At 40.4% G+C, this 25674-nt stretch overlaps 1 protein-coding gene across 4 annotated transcripts in view; it reads right to left on the bottom strand.

The window, feature by feature from the left end:
• Positions 1-25674, bottom strand: part of PKN2 (protein kinase N2) — a 150814-nt gene that overhangs the window by 27855 nt on the left and 97285 nt on the right. For 3 of the 4 annotated variants that reach the window (XR_010117462.1, XM_063625329.1, XM_063625330.1), the window contains exons 8-15: positions 25384-25493; positions 3722-3865; positions 3326-3401; positions 2564-2738; positions 2217-2343; positions 796-926; positions 635-710; positions 464-555 (exon numbers count right to left, since the gene is read on the bottom strand). Coding sequence is in view for 3 of the 4 variants with exons in the window: in XM_063625329.1 (XP_063481399.1) it covers positions 464-555; positions 635-710; positions 796-926; positions 2217-2343; positions 2564-2738; positions 3326-3401; positions 3722-3865; positions 25384-25493 (931 nt within the window). In the remaining variant the exon portion in view is untranslated. The remainder of the gene's footprint in view (positions 1-463; positions 556-634; positions 711-795; positions 927-2216; positions 2344-2563; positions 2739-3325; positions 3402-3721; positions 3866-25383; positions 25494-25674) is intronic. The other variant, XM_063625331.1, reaches the window with a different exon arrangement.

Here is a 25674-nt window from a genome sequence, read left to right as displayed (position 1 = left end):
AACATGTTTTTTAAAAAAAATAAAGGGAAAAAAATAAGATAACATATTCTGCTTTGTAAAATACTTTAAACCATTCCGTTAACTATAGATTATTTGTAAATGACTTTTTGTCATTTCCATTAAGATAGAATGAAATATAGCCCCACCAAACCACAGATGAGTTAACAGTTTCTATTCCATATAAACACTTTAACATTTCTTATATAAAAAACTTAACAAAATTAGTTTAAACATTTCACTATCTTTTTTTGGTATCCATTAACCAGTTAATTGTCACAAGAAGGGTAAAAAGGAAGAGGCAGAAAAGAAAAACTAATGTCTACCTTATATGTCAAATATAGATACATTATATTTAATTTCTTCACATATTACTGTAAAATTGTAAAGTTTTGCTGTTGTAATATATACATCAGTTCTCTTAACTTACAAATTCAGAAAAATAATTTCATTTTTAAAAACTAACCTGTCTACTTCATCTCGAGCCACAATATCTCCTTTCTTTAAGGCTTTTATAGCAAACATCTCATTTGTGTGTTTATATTCAGCTAAAAGCACCTGAAATACAATTAAAATAATTATTTTCCACTTGAGTTATTAATGTTGTAGATATTCCAAAAAATTCCAAAAAGATTACCTTTCCAAAATGTCCTCTTCCCAAGACAGCACAACACCTGAAATCTTGTAGATTAAACTGAAACCTTTGCTGAGATCTGAAAAGAGAAATTTCAATTAATAATAAGACAATAAAGTATGGTACCAAACATGTAGTAGCAAAACTTGGTATATATTCTTTACCTTCTGTCCTCAAGTTCTTGAATACCACTATATTCTAGGCCTGACTGAGGAGTATCAGGCTTGTATTCAGATTGAGATTTTGGAAGTATACTATTTCTGTCATTCTCAATATCAAAAGCAGTCTCTGAATCCTGTAAAATATTAAATACACGTTAATCCATAGAAATACCCAGAAAACAACTTATAATAAATGATAAAATTAAGGAAAAACATTTCAAAAGTCAATATAAATGTTGGAGTGAAAAGTAAAATTCAGATACTCATTCTTTAAAAAATTTTCTTTTTCTTTTTTTAGAGGCGGGTCTCACTATGTTGCCTAGAGAGGTCTTGAATTCCTGGCCTCAAGCAATCCTCCTACCTCAGCCTCCCGAGTAGCTAGAGCCATTACTTTTATATTAAACTTATCTAAAAAAGACGAAAAACTGGGCTGGGCATGGTGGCTCATGCCTGTAATCCCAGCACTTTGGGAGGCCGAGGCAGGCGGCTCACCTGAGGTCAGGAGTTCGAGACCAGCCTGATCAGCATGGAGAAACCCCATCCCTACTAAAAATACAAAACTAGTGGGCGTGGTGGTACATGCCTGTAATCCCAGCTACTAGGGAAGCTGAGGCAAGGGAATCACTTGAACCCAGGAGGCAGAAGTTGCAGTGAGCCAAGATCGTGCCATTGCACTCCAGCCTGGGCAACAAGAGCAAAACTCCATCTCAAAACAAAACAAAACCAAACAATGAAAAACTAACACATTATTATGTATGTTAATCAAGTTAGAAAAATAATAGTATTTCAGGCAGTATGTCATGTAGTATCAACCACACTCCTATGTTACCTCTAGTTTAAGCACCCTATTCTATCTCTTCTGGACCATGAGCATCCAGAGGCTAATATAAATTTCATGCCAACATTAAGAAGTTGGTTATCTCCTACCAACTCAATCTAATTTAGTTGAGACTAGACCATAAGAAACATAAATTCGGCTGGGCGCAGTGGCTCATGCCTGTAATTCCAGCACTTTGGAAAGCCGAGGCGGGCTGATCACCCGAGGTCAGGAGTTTAAGACCAGCCTGACCAATATAATGAAATCCCATCTCTACTGAAAATACAAAAATTAGCCGGGCATGGTGGCATGTGCCTGTAACCCCAGTTACTTGGGAGGCTGAGATAGGAGAATGGCTTGCAAGAGAATCGCTTGAACCCGGGAGGCGGAGGTTGCAGTGAGCCGAGATCATGCCATTGCACTCCAGCCTGGGCAACAAGAGTGAAACTCCGTCTCAAAAAACAAAAACAAAAACAAAAAACAAACAAAAAACCATAAATTCACAGTTCAGTGGCAATTTTAAATGGAAAGACACGCCTTATTCACTATGATGCTTTTACTGCTAATTCATTCGGTGAAGAGGAATGCATGGTTTAAAATGGCTTGCCTGTCCTGGTGTATCCAAAACTCTTAATTCAGAAGATTCATCTATTTCTCCAAGGGAAGAAACTCGTGGTGGGGCTGGAGGAGGTTCAGGCTCAAGATCAAAGTCCAATTTGGTTACTGTAGAATCACTTATAGAAGATAAAGTAACTCACCAAAACAGTAATAGAAAGTCTGTATTTTAAACAGCTTTAAAATTAAAGCAAACAATTTACTTTTTAAGTAAACAGAACACTACTTTCAAAATACTGCTTGGGAAAAAAACAAGACTCAGTACACCTGCTATAATCAGTATGTTAAGAATGTCCCAATAACTTTGTATAAGAGACGCTTAAAATCTCAGACACATACCTAGCTGGAGGTGCTAGTTCAGGGATGCGTACATCAACCACTGGCACTGTAGTAGGCACAGGAGCTTGAGGGCTGAAGGTGCCAGAATGATTTACTGTAGGAATAGCTCTTCTTACTAGCCTTCCCCAAGTGGCAATATTAATATTCATTTGAGGAGCTCTGAGAAATGTTTTGCCTGTAGATATTGAAAATAACAAAAATAGAGCAAGTAATTTCTTTATGTATAACCAAAAGCCATAATTTAAAAATTCTTATCCATTAGTTTATAATCTATGAAGAACAAACAAAATTTGTCACTTACAAAAACTAGCTTTTTACTATTTGCTAGTAAAGGCTAGTGCAAAATAGCACACGTAGTTTTAAAAACAAATAGGTGAGAAATTGTTTTTTTCTCTTTAAGTCTAGTAGTGAAATGTGGTTAAGGTTTTAAAAAGAAATCTTATCTTTTAGATATAAATTATAATAATTATGAATAAATCAGTATGATGTCTGGGTTTGCTTCAAATTTGAGAAAGTAGTGAGAGGATGGCATATGGATAAAATAAAATTGGCCATGAGTTGGTAATTGTTGAAGCTGGGTGATTGTACATTTCACTAGTCTCTCCACTTATGGATACATTTAAAATATTCCTTAATAAGAAGTTAGAAATAAATGAATAAACAACAACAAAAAAACCACACAGATGGCTATTACTTTTTAAATGGTAATTAGATTGTTTAAGAAAATATCAAAATGCTACGTATTTGATTGTTAGTAATTACCTTGTTGCTTTGAAAAAATTTTCTTTTGTCTTTGAAGTTTTGGTCTTCTTTCGATAACTGGATTAAAAAAGGTAACCTGCAGTGAAGAAAATTCAAGTTGACATGAAAATAGCATTGGATTTATGGTTCATGAAATCCACTAAACTTATAAAATTTTAAAGCTTAAGAGAATCTTAGTTACAGTCTAGTCCAGCCCCTCATTTTCTAGATGAGAAAACGGACCTAGGAAGAATAATTGATTTGTCTCAAAGTCACATACCTATTCAGTGGCATAGCTCAGCCAAGAACTCAAGTCATCTGTCTTTCAGCCTAACACTCTTTCTACTTCTATATTATGCTGCCTACATATGTAATTTCAATTGTAGTTATGCACATTTAATAAAATACATTTATTACCTCTGCAAATAAAGTACCCTGTGGTTCCAAATAGAGACACATGCCATGCCGTTGGTTGTCTAAAAAATCTTCTAACCTCAGAAATTTTACAGCACACAGAGACCGCCAATCACGCCAATAAACTGAAATTTCCAGTTCACGTGACTAGGATAATTAAAAAAAATAATAAAGAAAACAGAAAAGACATCATTGGACACACACTTGAATAAAATATCACAAAAAATATGAAATACAAATAAACAAAAATTACACAAAGGTCACACTGTTTTAAAGAGGTTTGTAATGTTTCTCAATTCTACATTACTTTATCAAACTTACACATTTTAATTCAAAGAAACAAAACTTACATTGTGACATTTTCCAGCTAAGGTATTCCTAAAGTATACTTAAAGAATACACAACTGGGAACAACTAATACAGATGAATAACCACCAAAACTCCTTCTCTTACAGCTTCAATCTTTTGGATTTCCCTCCTCTATTTGCCATCATGTGCTATGTTACTACCCCAATGCTTGCTTCAAATAACTCATTTGAAACCTTTTTATTTCTTCATCTCATTGCTGAGCCAGAAAAAGTTCTGCAAATAGCATTTATTCTGTACTCACAATGTGCCACATATTGTGCTAATAAGCACTTTAAGAATATTAGGTCATTTAATTTTCAAAAGAATACCACTGGGTAGCAAGACCCATTCTGGGTATGTAGGGCAGAAAGGGAAAATTCAGACCAAGCTTTATACAGAAAGATATTCATTTATTATGACAATAAAACATAATTTAAAAAGCAAATTAGCAAGAATTTGAACGTTCAAAAACCAGGGACAAATTAATTATACCAAAGCCGTATGAGAGAAGACACAGTAGACATTGAAAATAATGCTTATGTGGCAAAATATATTTAAGGTTTTAATAACCAGTGCTTAAATGCACCTGTAGAACATAGTTCCTAAGCTGTGGTCAATCCATATACTGACCTCTCCCTATATGTTTTAAGGTATATACATTTTAATCATAAAGAACTGGACTTTTCTATTATTTTGTTTTTCAGGCTTCTGTACACCATCCACAAAAAGAGATAAATGTTTCTCCTTTAAGGCTCTACAAAGCAATAAATTACTTATTTTATATAACAAATTTCAATTTATAAACGTATGCATCTTATTATGTAAGGTCTTGGTATAAACAGTAAAAAAAAATCTATTGACCTTAAATTATATATCTAGTTATGCTAATGAACACAAAAAACACCTATAAAAAATGTAACATGAAAAGAAATGAATCAAAACACAATGTGCCAGAGGGTTTCATAGTCAAACAGGAAAAGAATTAGAAAAATACATCTATGGCAGCGAGAATGTGATCTCAGGGCCTTCCACCTCATTTCTTCTCTGACTCATAATTAACATGGGAGAGAATTGTCATGAAAGAAGTATGAGGAGAATATAATTACGACTAGCAAATGGCATATAGAAGGGATGGGGTACTAAGGCTGTAATATTCTATTCAAGTTAAAAGTGTTAAGTATTTTGGAAGCAGTTATTTTGTGAAATAAACTGGAGGAAGAATCATGTCAGGATTGGTAATTTAGACTCCATTTTTTTAGATTGGAGGAAGAGAGGTCTACTTTCTCCTGCCTTCTTCCACTGTTGCAAGAAGACTTGTTATGAATCAGGAAGATGCAAGATGCACATATGCTAGAGACAGAATTAGTACTTGTTAGAAGTTCTTATTACACTTTTACACTGGCTAAAATGGTAAGATTTTGTCTTACTGTGAATAAGAGAAGGTCCAATCACCTCATTTGCTATTTATTCCAGCCACTCTGGTAAAACTAACATATTGACTAATTTCTCTTTCCTCTGTCTTTTCATTCCATGCTTCAAACTAAAGTACATTACAGGCCGGGCAAGGTGGCTCATGCCTGTAATCCCAGCACTTTGGGAGGCTGAGGTGGGTGAATCACTTGAGGTCAGGAGTTCGAGACTAGCATGGCCAACATAGTGAAACCCCATTTCTACTAAAAATACAAAAGTTAGCCAGGCATGGTGCATGTGCCTGTGGTCCCAGCTACTTAGGAGGCTAAGGCATGAGAATCACTTAAACCCAGGAGGCGGAGGTTGCAGTGAGCCAAGATCATGCCACTATACTCTAGCCTGGGCAACACAGCGAGACCCTGTCTCAAAAAAATAAAAATTAAAATTAAAATAAAGTATGTTACAGATCTGAGATTTGGGATAAGTCACCTCACAGACCTTAAGCTAGCTTTCCTAGAATTCTACATTCTACATTAAAGTTTAATGTAGAAAGTAGAAAAGTTCCTCTTCAAAGCTCGTCTTGATTTAAAAATAAAATAAAAGACACTAGGAATAATAGCTCCTTACTCTAAAGCTTCCTATCAACTATTAGTTTTTACACTTTAGCCCAGTTAGTTGCTTTGGCTTACTCAAGCATGTCTGGACAGGCCCAGGAAAGTCTTAGCTCACAGCTTATGCCCCTTCCTTATTTGGAAATGTTGTTGCTTCCTTAAACCTTTCATAAGCAACTTCCTCTTCCTCTTTGTTCTCCTTTGCACTTACCTATTTAGGAAAGTTTTATGTTATTAGCAAATCAGTAACCAGTTTAAGACAGTGAGGTCCAGCTCCAGCCAACGGATGCAGGACACAGCAGTAAGGACAACCCAAATGCATAAGGGATATATATGTCTGCTTTTCCTTTGTTCAGGTGTGCTCTCACAATTGTTCCATCTGCGAGGGGCACCCTTTCTGCAGAAAGTAAAGATTGCCTTGCTGAGAGATCCTTTGTCTCCGTGCTGACTTTTCTTCACGGCACCGATTATCTGTTTCTAACATTTTACATATAAAGCTCTTCATTTTTTGTTACTTTGCACTGTTCCCAGTGAGTGTTACTTTCTTCACAACATAAGTGGGAGGGTGGCTGTGATCTAGAGATATTTTATGTCAGTACTCCACCACTTGTGTTCAATCCCACTTTAAATCCTAACATCCAGCATGGTTTGAATAAGTAAACCAGTCACATGGTATCTGAAAAACAAGGTACCATACAGATAGACTGAAGCTTCTACATAAGAAGATATCACTAATGTTTACCATTTAGTTTTTATTATTTTTTGTTTTTTGAGGTGGGGTTTCACTCTTGTTGCCCAGGCTGGAGTGCAATGGTGCAATCTCAGCTCACTGCAACCTCTGCCTCCCGGGTTCAAGTAATTCTCCTGCCTCAGCCTCCCGAGTAGCTGAGATTACAGGTACCCACCACCACACATGGCTAATTTTTCTATTTTTAGTAGAGATGGGGTTTTGCCATGTTGGCTAGGCTGGCCTCGAACTCCTGACCTCAGGTGATCCACCCGTCTTGGCCTCCCAAAGTGCTGAGATTACAGTCGTGAGCCACCGTGCCCGGCCCAATGTTTAGAATTTAAAACGCAAGTGTGATTGCTGGTATGCCGGCAATTTTCTAGATGAAGCAGGTCAGTTCTATAAGGCAAGGATATGCTGTTAGATAATTTCAAACTCTAGGAGCAACAATATTCTAGACGGAGTAAAACTGCCACCAAAAAAAGCTGAGCAGTACGAGCTGAGACAGGTACTGTCCCAACTTGTGTTTCAGTTTGTCTTATTATGAATTGAATCTGGAATCAAAGAGAAAACTGCTTGGTAGACTTAAAGAATCTGCATGTCTTATCTGAAGTCTAAGATCTGAAAGTAAACAAAAAAGGTAAGAGACTGCATCAGCCTTATGTGTGGTAGAAAGCAACAAATTAAAATATGTATTGCAACTGAGAAAAGAACAGTACACATCTAACATAAAATAATTAGCGCAAAGAATGCTGAGGTTCTCAAAGTGTTCGCTGAGGAGCCCTAGGGTGCCAGAGAGTACTTTCACTTTTCATAGGGAACACAGCGACATCTATGGGACACTGTGAGAACTACTAGCACAAGGTAGTTCATAGTTTCAACATTAGAACATTCCATATTCCTTCTGGTGATGTCATATCCTTGCTAAGGTGGGTTTTCAACAATAATAAAAAGCAACTTCCTATGAAGAATCACTGTGGAAGAAGACATGAGAGTGCAGTTAGCCTTATGATCCCAAGATGTGGGAAGTTATATAGTGTACAACAGGCAGACATGTCCCATTAGTTAATTGTAATTATGTACTAATGGAATAAAAATGTTACGTTTTCTCTCAGTATTTGTATTTTTCAAAAACTCCTGTTTTAAGACTTAAATACTAACTAGTAAGCACTTCTTAATAAATGGAACTGTTGAGTATTTCTTTAGGTCTAGGGACACACTGCAGAAACATTACAAGGACACTGAGGACACTGAACTGAGAAAGTCTGGAAACTTTGATAGAAGTAATGGAGAGCTGGGCTCCACTGCTGAAATGAAAAGGGCAAAAGAAGAAAATGAGAACCAGGCTCCACTGCCAAAAACAAAAGAAAGGTCAAAAAAGCTTTCTGTCGCCACTAAAAAAGAGAATAAACTCAATACCTGGAAAACTCAAGAGCTGAAGAAAGATGAGATTTCTGCAAATGTGTACACAAGAGATGATACTCACTGGTCTTCAATGTGCTTCTGAGGACAACATAGGCTTTGGAAATTTATCAGTTAGGGTCCTAGTAGCATGCACATAGTACACTGAAAGAGTTTAACTAAAGAGAGTTACTAAAATTGGCTACTTATGGAGATGTGATTAAAGTTAAACCAACAAGGAATGAAAAGAACCTGAGGACAAGCAACAGTAGAAATCCATTATCACGCTTAGCCTGAAGGGGCAAGAGGAACTTAAATCATTCCCAGAATCTGATTTAGACTAAATCTTAAAAAAGGAACTATCCAACAGGAGTTGGCGGCCATAGATGAACGCTGTTGTGAAAAGCAAGGCAAGGCAAGGAAGGAGAAAGGGAAATACACACTGCTACTTTCCTTTCCTCCTGGCTCTTGGATCTCCTAACAGTGTCTCTCATTCTATAAGTCAGAGCCAAGTAATTCGAGTAAACTTTGTAGTCATCAGCTCATAAACAGGGTAGCACAGGGAAGGAAGGAGACTGGAATCCACTGGGGAAAAACAGAAAACCACCACCTCAAGAAACAATAATACATGTTTTCAGTTCAGCAGTCCAATGAGAGTGATTCTCCAGCTGGAACAAATGTGACAAAAAGAGGGAAACTTTGGGATCATATGGGAGGATGAGAAATAGAACAGTAGGAGACAGAGATAATGGAGAATATAAGGCTATGATCTTGGCAGGAAAAGTCGGCCTACTATAGATGTGGGTTACTGCCTCTGCTCCCTTTATAGGAAAGACAAAAACTATGATAGAAACTACTATGCTCTATCAACTATGCGCAACTGCTTCCTATGTCAATCCACATCATATAAAAAGTTCCAAAGACTCCTAATTATTCCAAGCCTATTGTATACTTTTCTGCCTCCATGTCTTTACATATATAGTTTCTATTTCTAATCTTGTATCTTATTCTCCAACTCAAACCTATATTGTTATATAAGGTTTTCCTACTATTCTTTCCCCCATACCAGTCCAAATTCGCCTCATCAAGGGCAAGTTAAACATCCATCTCTTCTAAAAAGGCATCCTTTAAATCCAGCCCACATTTTTTCCCCAAGGTTTTTTTAATGCAGCTATCTTTTTATGTATCCTTGTAGGAACTTATGTTCTCAAATCTGAGGACTCATGGTTGTCATCATTCTGGAAGTTACTGGCTATTATTCCTTCAGACGTGGCCTCTGCCCCATTCCTTCTAATCCCTACTTCTGGAACTCCACTCCGTGTGTTAGTCATTCATTCTTAGTTTATCCTTCATGTCTCTTAATCTTTATTTCATATTTTTCATCTCTTAATCTTTTTGTGTTGTAATTCCGGGCAACTTCTTTAACTCTTTCAGGCCACTAACTCTCTCTTCTTTTCTTTAACATATCCTCTTAGTTTTCCATTTCAGAAGTTATATTTCCTATTTTTTAGTTCTACTTGGTTCTCTTTGTCATCAGCATCAACAGTTTATCAATAATGGTCAATAATGTTTCATCTCCACCTTTCCCCCATAATTATTTGAAGCAAATTTCAGACATCTATAATTTCATTTATTTATTTAAAAACTCTGCTTAGTCTTTTTGGCTCATCACCCATCCTTTGCTCATGTTTTCAAACTCCTCTATTCTTTAAATACTATAATCATTTAAATATTTAAACACAAACTTTAAAATATTTTATATTATATATTTAATAATCCCATTATCTGCTTCTGCTTGGTCATGGTGGCTATATCCTCATGTATTTTAAAATTTTGTATGCAAGCTCATGTTGGTAGAATTATTATTCCCTAAGCTTCTGAAATACAATTTAATAGTTTTTTATTTTGTCTCAATTTATTTTTAACCTATCAGGCCTTAGGGTCCTTTATGGAAGGAATACCTCTGGTGCTTCTGCATTCTTTAGCATTTCTTTTTAAAATTTTTTCTTAAAATTTCATTAATTTTTAAAGTTGTTTTCTTTTTTGTGTGCATTTATTTATAGAATAGAGATGAGGTCTCGCTGTGTTGCCCAGGCTAGTCTCAAACCATTCTCCCACGTCAGCCTCCCAAAGTGCTGGGATTACAGGCATGAGCCACTGTGCCTGGTCTCTATTACATTTCTCACAGTGCTAAATGGAGGCCTTGAGTATTAATTTACAGATCAGAGAGGTAAGAAAAAGCTAAAATGCCTATACTATGTTGTAGAGCAGAGATTTCCTAATTATAAGTGAGGCACAGAGAATTACATCAGATTCAGTTGTGTAGAGTGAGATGAGAGTAGGTAAGGAAGACATTCTCTTTTTTTTTTTTTTTTTTTTTTTTTTTTTTTTTTTTGAGACGGAGTCTCTGTCACCAGGCTGGAGTGCAGTGGCGCAATCTCTGCTCACTGCAACTTCTGCCTCCCAGATTCAAGAGATTCTCCTGCCTCAGCCTCCTGAGTAGCTGGGACTACAGGTATGCACCACCATACCCAGCTAATTTTTGTATATTTAGTAGAGACATGGTTTCACCATGTTGGCAAGGATGGTCTTGATCTCTTGACCTCGTGATCTGCCCGCCTCAGCCTTCCAAAGTGCTGGGATTATAGGCGTGAGCCACCACGCCCGGCAGACATTTTCTTTTCTTTTTTTTTTTAAGACAGAGTTTTGCTCTTGTTGCCCAGGCTGGAGTGCAATGGTGCGATCTCAGCTCACCACAACCTCCGCCTCCCAGGTTCAAGTGATTCTCCTGCCTCAGCCTCCTGAGTAGCTGGGATTACAGGCGCTCGCCACCACGCATGGCTAATTTTTATATTTTTAGTAGAGATGGGGTTTCGCCATGTGGGCCAGGCTGGTCTTGAACTCCTGATCTCAGGTGATCTGCCTGCCTCAGCCTCTCAAAGTGGTGGGATTACAGGCGTGAGCCACTGCGCCCGGTCCTGACATTTTCAAATTTATATCTGCCCTCCCTTCTCAGATTCTGACCTGTGTCTATTTGGGAATGACTGTATTGACTAGAGTGTGTTGTATTCTTTGGGTATGCTGCAGCAAAAAAAAAAAAAAAAAAAAAAAAAGGTTGAGCAAAGCTCCTTTTCAGTTTTAGTTATTTTCATTCATCCCATTAACACTTAGTGAATATGTATACTAAGTGTCTTCTGTGATAGAGATACAAAGATAAGTAACATATGGTCCTGCTCTCAAAAAGTTCATAGTTTTACTTTGGAAGAGGGAAATTTTGGGAGACAGAAATGTAAATCAATATTGGCAATATGGTGGCATATACAATATGCACAATGACACAAAACAGAGAGCTGACCAATTTTTTTGTAAGGGAAAGGTAGTAGGAAGATCAAAAAATATCATAATTGCTCAAATTGGGTTTTGACAGCTATATCTAAAGATTAAAGGAGAGGACAAAGTAATCAGAGGGGAAAAACATACAAAGGTAAGGAAGTATATAGTACATCATAGGGATAGGAAACAGTTTCATATAGTTAAAGCCTAGAATATAAGTAGAAATGCTGTGAAAAATAAGAATGAAAACATGGGCAGAGATAAGTCATGAGGAGCTTAGCATGACTTGGAGTAGAATTTGGTCTTTAACTTGTAAGTTATAGGCTGGTACTAAAGGGTATTGGTGTAAGGAGGGGTAGGGATTAGATCACATCAGGCAGTACAGGCTGAGTATCCCTAACCTGAAAAGCTCCAAAATCTGAAACTTTCTGAGCACAAATATGACAATGAAAGGCAATGCTCATTGGAGGATTTGGGATTTCAAATTTTTCAGATGCTCAATCAGTTTGCATTTTTAAATGCAAAGATTCTAAGATCTGAAAAAAGGTTTGGAATCTAAAATACTTCTGGTCCCAAGTATTTCAGATAAAGGATATTCAACCTGTACAGTTGCTAAAAAGAAAAGCACTGGGATCAAACTGCCTTGAGTATGCATGCACACTCAATAAATGTTTGTAGAACAAACAGGTTAAATCTTTTTTTTTTTTTTGAGATGGAGTCTCGCTTTCTTGCCCAGGCTGGAGTGCAGTGGTGCGATCTCCACTCACTGCAAGCTCCGCCTCCTGGGTTCACGCCATTCTCCTGCCTCAGCCTCCCGAGTAGCTGGGACCACAGGCACCCGCCACCATGCCCGGCTAATTTTTTTTTTTTTTTAGTAGAGATGGGGTTTCACCGAGTTAGACCAGGATGGTCTCCATCTCCTGACCTCGTGATCCACCTACCTCGGCCTCTCAAAGTGCTGGGATTACAGGCGTGAGCCATGGCACCCGGCCCAAACAGGTTAAATCTTAATCCCAGACCACTTAGTAGTTCTGTGACTGTGAGCAAGTTATTTAACTTTGCTGGGTCTCAGATTGCTCACCTGTAAAATATGCGTTAACGGTATCAACCTTGCAGCGCTATGTGAGAATTAAAGGAGTTAATACAACTCCAGTACATAAGTCAATCTCAATATGTTGCCTTTTATTATTAGTGTGATATGCAATGAAGAAAATCTACACTGCCGAAAGGATAGACTAGAAACAGAGACAAGTTTGCTAACTCTAATGAAGAACAAAAGCCTTGGCTTCAGACAGACTTGACTTTGGTGAGAGATGCTTGTGTTGATTACTGGCTCCACCACTTTCTAGCTGTGTGGCCTGAGAAAAGTAACTTAAACTCTTGGAACCTCAGTACTCTCTAAAATAGAAATAATTGTATGTATATCATAAGATTATTGTGAGGATTAAATTAGACACTATACATAAGGTTTTTTGTTCAGAATCTATAATGGCAGTAGAAACTTCAGTTTAACATATGGGAGGGTGAGGAAGAACAGATTCTGAACACAACTTATTTTTCAAGAATCTTGTCTGTGAAAGAAAGACCTATCAATAGAGCTAGGACGAAGCAAAACAAAAATTTTTAGTGGGAGAAATGTGAGTATATCCAATAAGAATAAGGTATCAGAAGAAAGAAGTGGTTAAAAATATAGGTGCTAATAGGGCTAACTTATGAAACAAGGCTATAGGAGACTAGAAAGAATGGAAACTAGAGGGCAACTTGAATGATCATAGACTCTAAACAGGAAAGAGAGAGACTTCGTTCTCTGAAACCAAGGAGGAAGATACAAAAAAATTAGCAGGTGATAGGAGAAAGCTGAGGTCTAATGGTCTTAAATCTAATCTATAAAACAAAAGCAAAGGAGTCTGACGTGGGGTAGAAGACTTGAAGAGACAGGCAAAAGAAAAGTTGCTGGTAATGAAATAAAAATGTAAAATGTGGGATAACTTTTACAAGCCTAGCTAAGATTGAAAACTAAAATTCACAGTAGTAAATGTGATCATTTAGGATATAGAGCAGAGAAGCAGCATTCAGGATATAGAGCAGAGAAGCAGAATAGAAATGATTTGCTATTGGGAGTTTCCACAACAGGTAGGTATAAAGATAAGGTCAAAGGATGCTGTGGTGGTATCAGTAAAGAAATGCTTCAAAGTAACATTGGTTTTAGGGTAAATAGAGAAGAAAATTAAGCTTGGAAGGGGCTGATAGAATCAAGGAAATGGAAATATTTGATCAAATATCTAGCTTTGTGATAATAAAGAAAAGAGCTAGAAGAAAAAACAGTAACAAGAGCTATCATTTACTGAATACCATTATGTACAAGGTATTATCCTAGGTGCATTAATTAATTAATTAATTAGCTAATTAATGAAAGGGTTTCACTCTGTTGCCCTGGAATGCAGTGGCACGATCTCAGCTCACTGCTGTATTCAACTCCTGGGCTCAAGTAATCTTGCCTCAGTCTCCCCAGTAGCTCGGACTACAGGCTTGTGTCCCACACTTGGCTAATTATTCTAGGTGCTTTATGTAGTTTATCATTCAGGAGAAGAAGAGAATTGGTGAAAGGTTGGCATATAGATTTTTTTTTTTTGGGAGACAGAATTTCGCTCTTGTTGCCCAGGCTGGAGTGCAATGGCATGATCTCGGCTCACGGCAACCTCCACCTCTCAGGTTCAAGTGATTCTCCTGCCTCAGCCTCCCAAGTAGCTGGGACTATAGGTATGTGCCACCACGCCTGGCTAATTCTGTATTTTTAGTAGACATGGGGTTTCTCCATGTTCGTCAGGCTGGTCTTGAACTCCCAACCTCAGGTGATCTGCCCGCCTCAGCCTCCCAAAGTGCTGGGATTACAGGCATGAGCCACTGTGCCCAATAGGTATATCAAATTTAAGATTTCAATTTGTGTAGCACAATTCATTTAAAATGACAAAGGAGTAAAGGTATACTAAAGTTCAGGAGTTCAAAGAAGTTTAAATAGTGGTATATTATGTGGGTTGTTTACATGCACAGTCCACCCTCTGTATCTGTGCGTTCCTTATCTGTGGATTAAACCAACCACGACTGAAAATATTTGGGGAATAAAAGGATAGTTGTATTTGTACTGAATATGTAGATTTTTTTTTTCTTGTTAATATTCCCTAAACAATACAGTATAACAATTTATATAGCATTTACATTGCACTGGGTATTATAATTAGAGATGATTTAAAGTACACAGGAGGATGTGTGTGGGTTATATGCAAATACACCATTTTATATAAAGGACTTGAGCATCCATGGATTTTGGTACGGGGAGAGAGAGTCCTGAAATCATTCCCCATGGATACCAAGGGACAACTGTAGGCAGATATTTTAAATCCCTCATAATGATGGCAAATGTTGGAAGGAAGAATAAAAGTCATCCTTAATGAATATCAGAGAGTACCTGATGTTCAAGAAATAACAGAAACAAAAAAGTAAAAAAAAGTAGGCAATTCTATACTGTTGACCTATGAACAATACAAGTTTGAAATGTACAGGTTGACTTATATGTGGATTTTTTTCCCATAAATATACTGGAACCTTTTTTGGAAATGTGCAACAGTTTGAAAAACCTGCAGATGAATCACATAGCATAGAAATATCAAAAACATTACAACAAAGATATGGCATGAATGCATATATGTAGATACTAGTCTATTTTATCATTCACTACCATAAAATATACAAATCTATTACAAAAAGTTAAAATTTATCAAACTTACACACAAACTTACAGACCATAGTCAAGAGAAATATAAACCAACATCAAGATGCAATATAAAATCGTAACTGCATAAAATTAACTGTAGTACTGTACTACTGTAATAATTTTGTAGCCACCTCCTAATGCTCTTATGGTGAGCTCAAGTGTCAACAGTATCCATTTAAAACACTATGTAAATCTAATTATTTCTGCCTGAGCAGTTCATCTCTCCAGTAAATTGCATATGGCAGTAAAAGTGATCTGCCTCAGTTCTTGCATATTTTTCTCTGTATTTAATGCAATACCATAAACCCTGAATAATACTATGGAACTCTTACAAAGTACCACTAGTGATGCTGGAAGTGCTCCCAAGAAGGGGGAAAAAAATCATGACATTACAAGAAGAAGCTGAATTGCTTGATATGTATCCTATATATTGAGGTTTGCAGTTGTAGCTTCTGCCATTTCAATATAAATGAATCCAGAATAAGAACCATTGTAAAAGAAGAAAAGGAAATTTCTGAAGCTGCTGCTGTGGCTAAGCCAGCAGGCACAAAAACCTTATGTTTTTTGCAAAATAGACTGTCTATGTTATCAATAAGGCTTCTGGTCCACAGTAGACTATTAGTATTTAAGTTCCGGGGGAGTCAAAAGTGTCATGTGGATTTTTGAGTACATGGGTTGGAAATGTGGGCTTGTGCTCCCTAGCCCCTGCGTTGCTCAAGGGTCAACTATACAGCTCACAGTCTCAAAGAAGTCATATAGCTCCAGAGGAATATATGACATGTTATTTATTTATTTATTTTTTTTTTGAGACAGAGTCTCACTCTGCCCAGGCTGGAGTCCAGTGGCACGATCTTGGCTCACCGCAACCTCTGCCTCCCAGGTTCAAGTGATTCTCCTGCCTCAGCCTCCCGAGTAGCTGGGTTACAGGCATGCGCCACCATGCCCAGCGAATTTTGTATTTTTAGTAGAGACGGGGTTTCTCCATATTGGTCAGGCTGGTCTTGAACTCCCAACCTCAGGTGATCCACCCGCCTCGGCCTCCCAAAGTGCTGGGATTACAGGCGTGAGCCAACACACCCGGCCGACATGTTATTTTTAACAGCTGTGGAATCTGGAAGCAGCAAAGGAGGGGTAAAAAAGGTAAGTGTTATAGCTTTGCTACAAGTTAAAAAACAGTATCTCAGATTATACAATATTCCCAATGTCAGTTTATAACATGTAAAAAATTAAAAGTATCTCTGTATTCCTACTCTTGTTCTGCTATATTATAGTGCTTTACTCCCCATTAAAAAATTTGTGACCAGGCGTGGTGGCTGCATGCATTTTCATCCTTTTCTAGGGAGAAAGCATCTTTCTCACTGCCATGGTTGCTATGAGAAATAATTACCTCATTTTCCCTAAATATCTAGATAGGTCTTTACCTCAATATTCTTATTCAAACCTCAGAATCTGTTATCTGATAGGAGACTCTGGAAGACAAACTGGACATGAGGAACATAGCCCATTCCTTCTTTTCTGTTGAAAGCCAGGCTGTTCAATCGAAGTAGTTTGCTCTTTTCCTCCATGCTTTAAATTTTACATAGATCGGGGCCTACAGTGATCTAAGAGAGTGGACATAACCCCACTCTTGCTGCATACCCAACCATACTCTCAAAAAACAGCTTATTTTTTCAGTAATATGGATGATATTTTATTTTCCATTAGTCATTTCTTTGTTTCTCTCAACTAGTTCAAAACCTGGGCAACTCCACACACACAGCTTTTTTTTTTTTTTTTTTGAAACAGAGTTTCACTCTGTTGCTCGGTGCAGTGGTGCAATCTCAGCTCACTGCAACCTCTGCCTTCTGGGTTCAAGCAATTCGCATGCCTCAGCCTCCTGGGTTAGCTGGGATTACAAGTACCCACCACCATGCCTGGCTAACTTTTGGATTTTCAGTAGAGACAGGGTTTCATCATGTTGGTCAGGCTGGTCTCAAACACCTGACCAAGTGATCTGCCCACTTCGGCCTCCCGAAGTGCTGGGTTTACAGGTGTGAGCCACCACACCTGGCCCACACACAGCTTTAAATTGGTTACTTTAGTGTCTCATTCTTAAGAAAGCCATGGATGGCCACACTTTTTGCCCAAATATACAATATGATAAACAGAGATCTTAAAAGAGACCTCAGAAGTGGTAGAGACAATTCAAGAAGAAAATTTAAAACTGATATTCTCAGTTTTAAGAGATATTATCTCCATGAAAGAATAGGGTGTTGTTTTTCAAAAACTAAACAACAAAAATGAACTTCTAAAAATTAAAAATACGACATCAAATGTAAATTTTTCAGTTGTAAAGATTTCCTAGAAAGTGGAACAAAAAGACAGAGAAACCACAGACAAAAGAAAATCACAGGATCAATCTAAGAGGTTTAACTACCAAGAGAAAACACTAAAAATGGACATGAGAAAATTATCAAATAAATAAGTCAAGGAAATTTATTGGATCTGAAACAAATAAGCTTTCAAACTGAAAGTGCCACACAATATCCACCAAAAAGAATGAAAGATACCCAAGTAAGACACACTATTGTGAAATTTCAGAATCCCGGGGAAAAAAAGATAAAAAGTTTTTAGAGATCTAGCAGATCTAACAGATCATGAATAAATATTAAAAATCAAGCTTCCTCCCTTCCTCCCTTCCTCCCTTTCTCCCTTTCTCTCTTTCTCTCTTTCTTTCTTTCCCTCTCTGGCCCAGGCTACAATCTACTCGGCTTGCTGCTGCCCGCGCCGCGGACTGCCTGGGACTGCCGGCGCGCCCCACCCCTGCCTGCCTTTTCTCCTTTGGATGCAGGCACGCGTTCGCCATCTTGGCCACGCTGGTCGCCAGCTCCTGACGCCGAGTGCTCTGCCCGCCTCAGCCTCCCGAGGTACTGGGACTACAGACGGAGTCTCGCTCACCCAGTGCTCGGTGTTGCCCGGGCTGGAGTGCGGTGGCGTGGTCTGGCCTCGCGACAGCCTCTACCCCCCGGCCGCCTGCCTTGGCCTGCCAGGGTGCTGGGATTGCAGCCCCTGCCCGGCCGCCGCCCCATCTGGAAGGTGGGGAGCGCCTCTGCCCGGCCGCCCCGTCTGGGAGGTGAGGAGCACCTCTGCCCGGCCGCCCCGTCTGGAAAGTGAGGAGCGCCTCTGCCCGGCCGCCCCGTCTGGGAAGTGAGGAGCGCCTCTGCCCGGCCACCCATCGTCTGGGAAGTGAGGAGCGCCTCTGCCCGGCCTCCCATCGCCTGGGAGGTGAGGAGCGCCTCTGCCCGGCCGCCCCGTCCGGGAGGAAGTGAGGAGCGCCTCTGCCCGGCCGCCCCGTCCGGGAAGAAGTGAGGAGCGCCTCTGCCCGGCCGCCCCGTCCGGGAAGAAGTGAGGAGCGCCTCTGCCCGGCCGCCCCCGTCCGGGAAGAAGTGAGGAGCGCCTCTGCCCGGCCGCCCCGTCTGGGAAGTGAGGAGCGCCTCTGCCCAGCCACCCATCGTCTGGGAAGTGAGGAGCGCCTCTGCCCGGCCGCCCCGTCTGGGAAGTGAGGAGCGCCTCTGCCCGGCCGCCTCGTCTGGGAAGTGAGCAGCGCCTCTGCCCGGCCACCCCGTCCGGGAAGAAGTGAGGAACGCCTCTGCCCGGGCGCCCCGTCCAGGAAGAAGTGAGGAGCGCCTCTGCCCGGCCGCCCCGTCCGGGAAGAAGTGAGGAGCGCCTCTGCCCGGCCGCCCCGTCCGGGAAGAAGTGAGGAGCGCCTCTGCCCGGCCGCCCCGTCCGGGAAGAAGTGAGGAGGGCCTCTGCCCGGCCGCCCCGTCCGGGAAGAAGTGAGGAGCGCCTCTGCCCGGCCGCCCTGTCTGGGAAGTGAGGAGCGCCTCTGCCCGGCCGCCCCGTCCAGGAAGAAATGAGGAGCGCCTCTGCCCGGGCGCCCCGTCCGGGAAGAAGTGAGGAGCGCCTCTGCCCGGCCGCCCCGTCCGGGAAGAAGTGAGGAGCGCCTCTGCCCGGCCGCCCCGTCCGGGAAGAAGTGAGGAGCGCCTCTGCCCGGCCGCCCCGTCTGGGAAGTGAGGAGCGCCTCTGCCCGGCCGCCCCGTCCGGGAAGAAATGAGGAGCGCCTCTGCCCGGGCGCCCCGTCCGGGAAGAAGTGAGGAGCGCCTCTGCCCGGCCGCCCCGTCTGGGAAGTGAGGAGCGCCTCTGCCCGGCCGCCCCGTCCGGGAAGAAGTGAGGAGCGCCTCTGCCCGGCCGCCCCATCCGGGAAGAAGTGAGGAGCGCCTCTGCCCGGCCACCGATCGTCTGGGAAGTGAGGAGCGCCTCTGCCCGGCCACCAACCGTCTGGGAAGTGAGGAGCGCCTCTGCCCGGCCACCCACCGTCTGGGAAGTGAGGAGCGCCTCTGCCCGGCCACCCACCGTCTGGGAAGTGAGGAGCGCCTCTGCCCGGCCACCCACCGTCTGGGAAGTGAGGAGCGCCTCTGCCCGGCCACCCACCGTCTGGGAAGGGAGGAGCGCCTCTGCCCGGCCGCCCCGTCTGGGAAGTGAGGAGTGCCTCTGCCCAGCCACCCATCGTCTGGGAAGTGAGGAGCGCCTCTGCCCGGCCACCCATCGTCTGGGAAGTGAGGAGCGCCTCTGCCCGGCCACCCACCGTCTGGGAAGTGAGGAGCGCCTCTGCCCGGCCGCCCCGTCTGGGAAGTGAGGAGCGCCTCTGCCCGGCCACCCACCATCTGGGAAGTGAGGAGCGCCTCTGCCCGGCCACCCACCATCTGGGAAGTGAGGAGCGCCTCTGCCCGGCCACCCACCATCTGGGAAGGGAGGAGCGCCTCTGCCCGGCCGCCCCGTCTGGGAAGTGAGGAGCGCCTCTGCCCGGCCACCCATCGTCTGGGAAGTGAGGAGCGCCTCTGCCCGGCCACCCATCGTCTGGGAAGTGAGGAGCGCCTCTGCCCGGCCACCCTATCTGGGAAGTGAGGAGCGCCTCTGCCCGGCCGCCCTGTCTGGGAAGAAATGAGGAGCGCCTCTGCCCGGGCGCCCCATCCGGGAAGAAGTGAGGAGCGCCTCTGCCCGGCCGCCCCATCCGGGAAGAAGTGAGGAGCGCCTCTGCCCGGCCACCCATCGTCTGGGAAGTGAGGAGCGCCTCTGCCCGGCCACCTATCGTCTGGGAAGAAGTGAGGAGCGTCTCTGCCTGGCCGCCCCGTCTGGGAAGTGAGGAGCCCCTCTGCCCGGCCGCCCCGTGTCTGGGTAGAAGTGAGGAGCTCCTCTGCCTGGCCGCTCCGTCTGGGAGGTCTACCACGGAGGCCAGAAGCAATGTGGGGGCTGGACGTGGTGGCTCACGCATGTGGTCCCGGCACTCTGGGGGGCGAGGCGGGTTGATCACTTCGGGCTAGGAGTTCGAGACCAGTCTGGCCAACTTGGCGAAACATGAAGAATACAACAGACAAACCAACCAACCAACTCAATGACAACAAAACAGGTCTACCCTGGAGTCATACTCTAATTTTTTCTATTTTCCTCCCTTTCTGATCCTTTATCCCACTTTCTTTTTCTTCCTCTTCCTTCTCCCTCTTCTTTGTCAAATAGAGGATTGAGTTATTATCACTGATCCATATAAAGTCCCTCTCTCATTTATTTTAACTCCCACCCCCATTTCTATTCCCTGACTTCCCATGTGCAACCTTCCTAATATGTTTGATACGCATCTTTTTGTTTTTATGTATTTTTAGAAAATGTTTATTGTTTTTGTATGCAAAAAAAATTAATTAAAAAAAAAAATCAAGGGAGACACAGAATTCTCGACTACTGTAATACTGAGGCTAAATAATAATTACACAACTCAAAATTAACGAAAGTAATTTCCAACCTATTAGGTTGGTGCAAAAGTTATCACAGTTTTTTGCAATCAAAAGTAATGGCAAAACTGCTATTACTTTTGCACCAACCTAAAAGAATTCTATACTCCAAGTATGATAGTAGAATATACACATTTTCAGACATATATCATCTCTAAAACTTTATTTCATTCACCCTTTTCTCAGCATGAAAATGAAGGATATGATTCACCAGCATGAGGAGGTAAAGTAAGAAGATGGAGTGATCCAAGACTCAAATGATCCAATGTAGAAGAGAATTCTCAAGATGATAGTAAAATAAAGTCTCAAGATGAAAGCTGTGTAGCAGCTACATAAATTGGAGCAGAAAGATGTAAGGCCCCAGAAAGGATGCCTCTAATGGGGAAGAAATGCGGACTAATAGATAGCCAAGCATACCTGCTTACATATAGTTGTTTTAGAGTCCTTCTGGAGCTTTTGGGGATAAATAATAGGTACGCAGAAAACTAAGCAAAACAAAACAAAGAGGTATTTAGTGGCCCTAAGGTGAGGAAAAAGTATTAAAAAGGAAATATAATTACCGTACAGAACATGGTTCATCTATGGACAATATTTATAGTCATAATAAACACTAGATTACTGATTTAACATAATTATCTGGGAGAATGAGAATAGGAGTGTGGTGGTTTAAAAGTTAAATTCCAATCTTATTTCATGTAGTGTGAGTCAAAAATTTCTGAAAATTAGAAACCAATAAATGAAAAGTCTCTTGGGTTCTTATAATCTTATTTTGTTATTATTATTATTATGAGATGGAGTCATGCTCTGTCGCCCAGGCTGGAGTGCAGTGGCGTGATCTCAGCTCACTGCAACCTCCGCCTCTGGGGTTCAAGCAGAGCCTCAGCCTCAGCCTCCCAAGTAGCTGGGATTACAGGCGTCTGCCACTGCACCCAGCTAATTTTTGTATTTTTAATAGAGATAGGGTTTCACTATGTTGGTCAGGCTGGTCTTGAACTCCTGAACTCAGGAGATCCGCTCGCTTCGGCCTCCCCAAAGTGCTGGGATTACAGGCATGAGCTACTGCACACGGCTAGCTTCTTATAATCTTGTGATTTACCTCACCTTGCCGTTTCACTCCTGTCATCATACTGTCATACCAGTAACTATAATCCTTTCACAATCTCAACTGTCTGCATCCTTCTCTCTGAACATTATCTCTTAACATTCTAGTTCACTCTCTCTAACACTTCAACATCCACTGATATGACAATCCCACTGTTAGTCCCAATCCATGAATCCTACCACCTTTTTACTTGTCCTAACTGCTTCAATACTCTCTTTCCCTCCTTTCCCAGTGATCCATCAACATTTTTTTATAGTTCTGCTTTTAACAACACTGAAATCTGTTAAAGTTGTTCTAAGCTTTGGTTCTAAGGACAGGGCTCTTCTCTGTTTCTAATATTGATAAAGAACTACTACTACTATGTTAGTAACGTTATTCTAAAGGAAAGGTGCAAGGGAAAGAGTTAGTTAACAGGGCTTAGTGTAACATTTTGTCTTTTATTTCAATCTCTCATGGGAGCTTGATTAAGCTTTTTATAACAAGAAGGCTGAGGGAATTCAGGAAAAATGAAAAATTGCATAGCTACAAGAAAATATAAAAGAGTAACCCGACACAATAGAAAGAACACAGAGCTGGTAGTAAGTAGACTTCATTAAGAAGCCTGGATTAGGCCAGGCACAGTGGCCCACGAGTGTAATCCCAGCACTCTGGGAGGCTGAGGTGGGCGGATCACCTGCGGTCGGGAGTTCAAGACCAGCCTGACCAACATGGAGAACCCCCATCTCTACAAAAAATACAAAATTAGACAGGCATGGTGGTGCATGCCTGTAATCCCAGCTACTCAGGAAGCTGAGGCAGGAGAATCGCTTGAACCTGGGAGGCAGAGGTTGCGATGAGCCGAGATTGCGCCATTGCACTCCAGCCTGGGCAACAAGAGCGAAACTCCATCTCAAGAAAGAAAAAAAAAAAAATCCTGGATTATACCCTAGGCTAGTTATTTAGCCTGAGGGCCATAATTTCCTTAGTTTGTAAAATGGAGCTAAATTATACCAACAATTTAAAAACCTTTTTTCTAATAGCAAAATCCAAATAAGATTTTACATAAAATCCCAAAACAACAACAACAAAGACTGTGTTGCGTCCTGAGACAATTCTGCAGAACACTGAAGCTCCACAGAACATAATTTGAATTTTTCTAGATCATTCTAGATCATTTCTAGAATTATCCTACAAGTCTAAAAAGAACTATGAATTTTTTATCTTGAAATGAAACAGTACAGACAACTTAGTTCCGGAATGCCATAGAAGACGAAGTTGACATACAAGGCAAAATGCTGGAAACAAACATGTCAGTTTAAAGCAACATTTTCTATAAATTTTTTCTTCTTTTTTTTACTAAGGCCGCTTGAAATGTTTCCATCTATAAATGTTTTTATAAACTTTTTTTATAAATGGTCTATAAATACAAGGGATAAAAGAATAGAAAGCACATAAAAATGTAAAATATACTATGTAAACAGAAGGAGCTATTTTAATAGGGAATGTTGTCTCTGCCAAGGAAAAGTTTATAATTAAATTAGGGATAAGAAAATGCCTATCAAGAACCTAGAGGATCTGCTTAACATGCACAGTGTCTTCCAAGTTTTAAAAGGAGCATTATTCCAAAGTGGGAAAAATGCCTGATGCCATTGAGGCGAAAAACATTTTTAGGTGAAGATTACAATGGTAGGTAAAGAACAAACAACAGTTATCGCAGTCTTTTATTTTTCTAAGCTTGTAGTTTAGGTAATTTAAAATCGTATTATCTCTTCCAGGCACTCTTCATCTTCTACTGTTTCCTCCTCTGTGCTACTGTTATCTTTCTATCTCATTCAAATCACCAGAGAGAAAAAGAGCATCCATGTAAAAGTTAAGACACTGAAGGTCTAGTACCAGTCCTGAAATTTACTGGTATGTAACTAACCTGGATCTTGGTTTCCTCAACTACAAAATAATGGTAAGATTCTAAATTACTTGTAATTTCTCTTTTCAATATAAAACTTTATTAACAATAACCTTGTTATAAGAAAAATCTCCTAGCTAGCCATTTTCCCTCTAATAACAATTCTTAGTTTCATTTTGATATTACTCGATAATTACCTTAAATAGGCTCGAAATGAAAGGAAATGACATTCAACCAGTTAGTTCTCCATTCTCAAATCCCCTTTCATTACATTCAAATTCATAGCCATACTTCAAACCCCAGGCTAAAAGAAAGAATACCCCTGAATGGCTTAAATGTACCAGGCAATGCAAGATATTTTACATACACTACTCTCGGTTTTTCATCCTAACAGTTCTGTATTACATTCTTACCTCCACTTTAGAGATTGCAAAACATTGAATGCTTTAAAAACGTTTTGGTGATTACTGTTCTAGCCTCTACTTTTAAAATTGGGAAAGAATTAAAATTGAATGCTTTCCCAGTTTTAAAAGTAGAGGCTTAGAACAGTAATCACCAAAACATTTTGACAGCACACATAGTTAAGCACTGTAAATCTGCTTTCATTAACATAATTAATTTTTAGAGTAACATATGTACCATCAACCTAAATACCAAATAATAAAAAAGTTTAGTATCTTTCTTAGTTTTTAGATAAAATTACGATTACGTTTTAATATTTTCCTCTCACAACCCAATGAATGGATTTGAATCTAAAAGTTATCACTATGGATTTAAATCTACTGTGGTCCAAGTTAACTTCTGTTGGGTTCTATGGCCACAGACTGAATTCTAGCTATTCAAATTATTCTTGAAAGACACAAACACACAGAAGGCTGGGTGACCAAGCCTAATAGCTCATTTCAAATATAGCTCGAATAAGATAATCTACACATGGTGAGCCAGAAGAATCGCCTTAGTTGTTAGCGCATTAAGATCACCAATATGCTTCAATATTACACCTTACTGATCTTTAAGTTTGCTACGAATGAAACATTTTCAAATTACTACACAAATGGAAAGATCCTACAGCAATCTGATATTCATCTCTATATTAAGGTAGATTTATGTATAACTCATTGAATAAGAAATGTAAAAAAAAAATCTCAGTTCTATTTTTATTCTTGTTAAGAATACAACTTGTTGAAGCCTTCTAAAAAATATAACACTTTAAAATGAATTATAATTAAAATTCAAGTAAAATGTTAGTCCTCTTACCCTGTCCAGTTCCAGTGTAAACTTTTGGTCCCATGACTGATTGGAAATGGGTTTCCAGCTAGTTTGGCCAACCACAGTATTATCGAGCTTCAAAACAGCACAGACATCATCTGTAATTAAAATTTACAAACTTGCTTAAAAACTTTAAACCTTTATAAAAAACAAGTACTGCTGTTTAATTAGCAATAAAAGTCTTAAGACCCTTTGAAAATAAAGTTTTTCATAATCAATATTAAAACTTTTGAATCTTAAATGGCTAGTTTTACATATACATACGCTCCTACTAGACAC

This window comes from Symphalangus syndactylus, chromosome 12 (assembly GCF_028878055.3).
Source record: "Symphalangus syndactylus isolate Jambi chromosome 12, NHGRI_mSymSyn1-v2.1_pri, whole genome shotgun sequence".
NCBI lineage: Eukaryota > Metazoa > Chordata > Mammalia > Primates > Hylobatidae > Symphalangus > Symphalangus syndactylus.
This window is presented reverse-complemented; position numbering and strand designations above follow the sequence as displayed.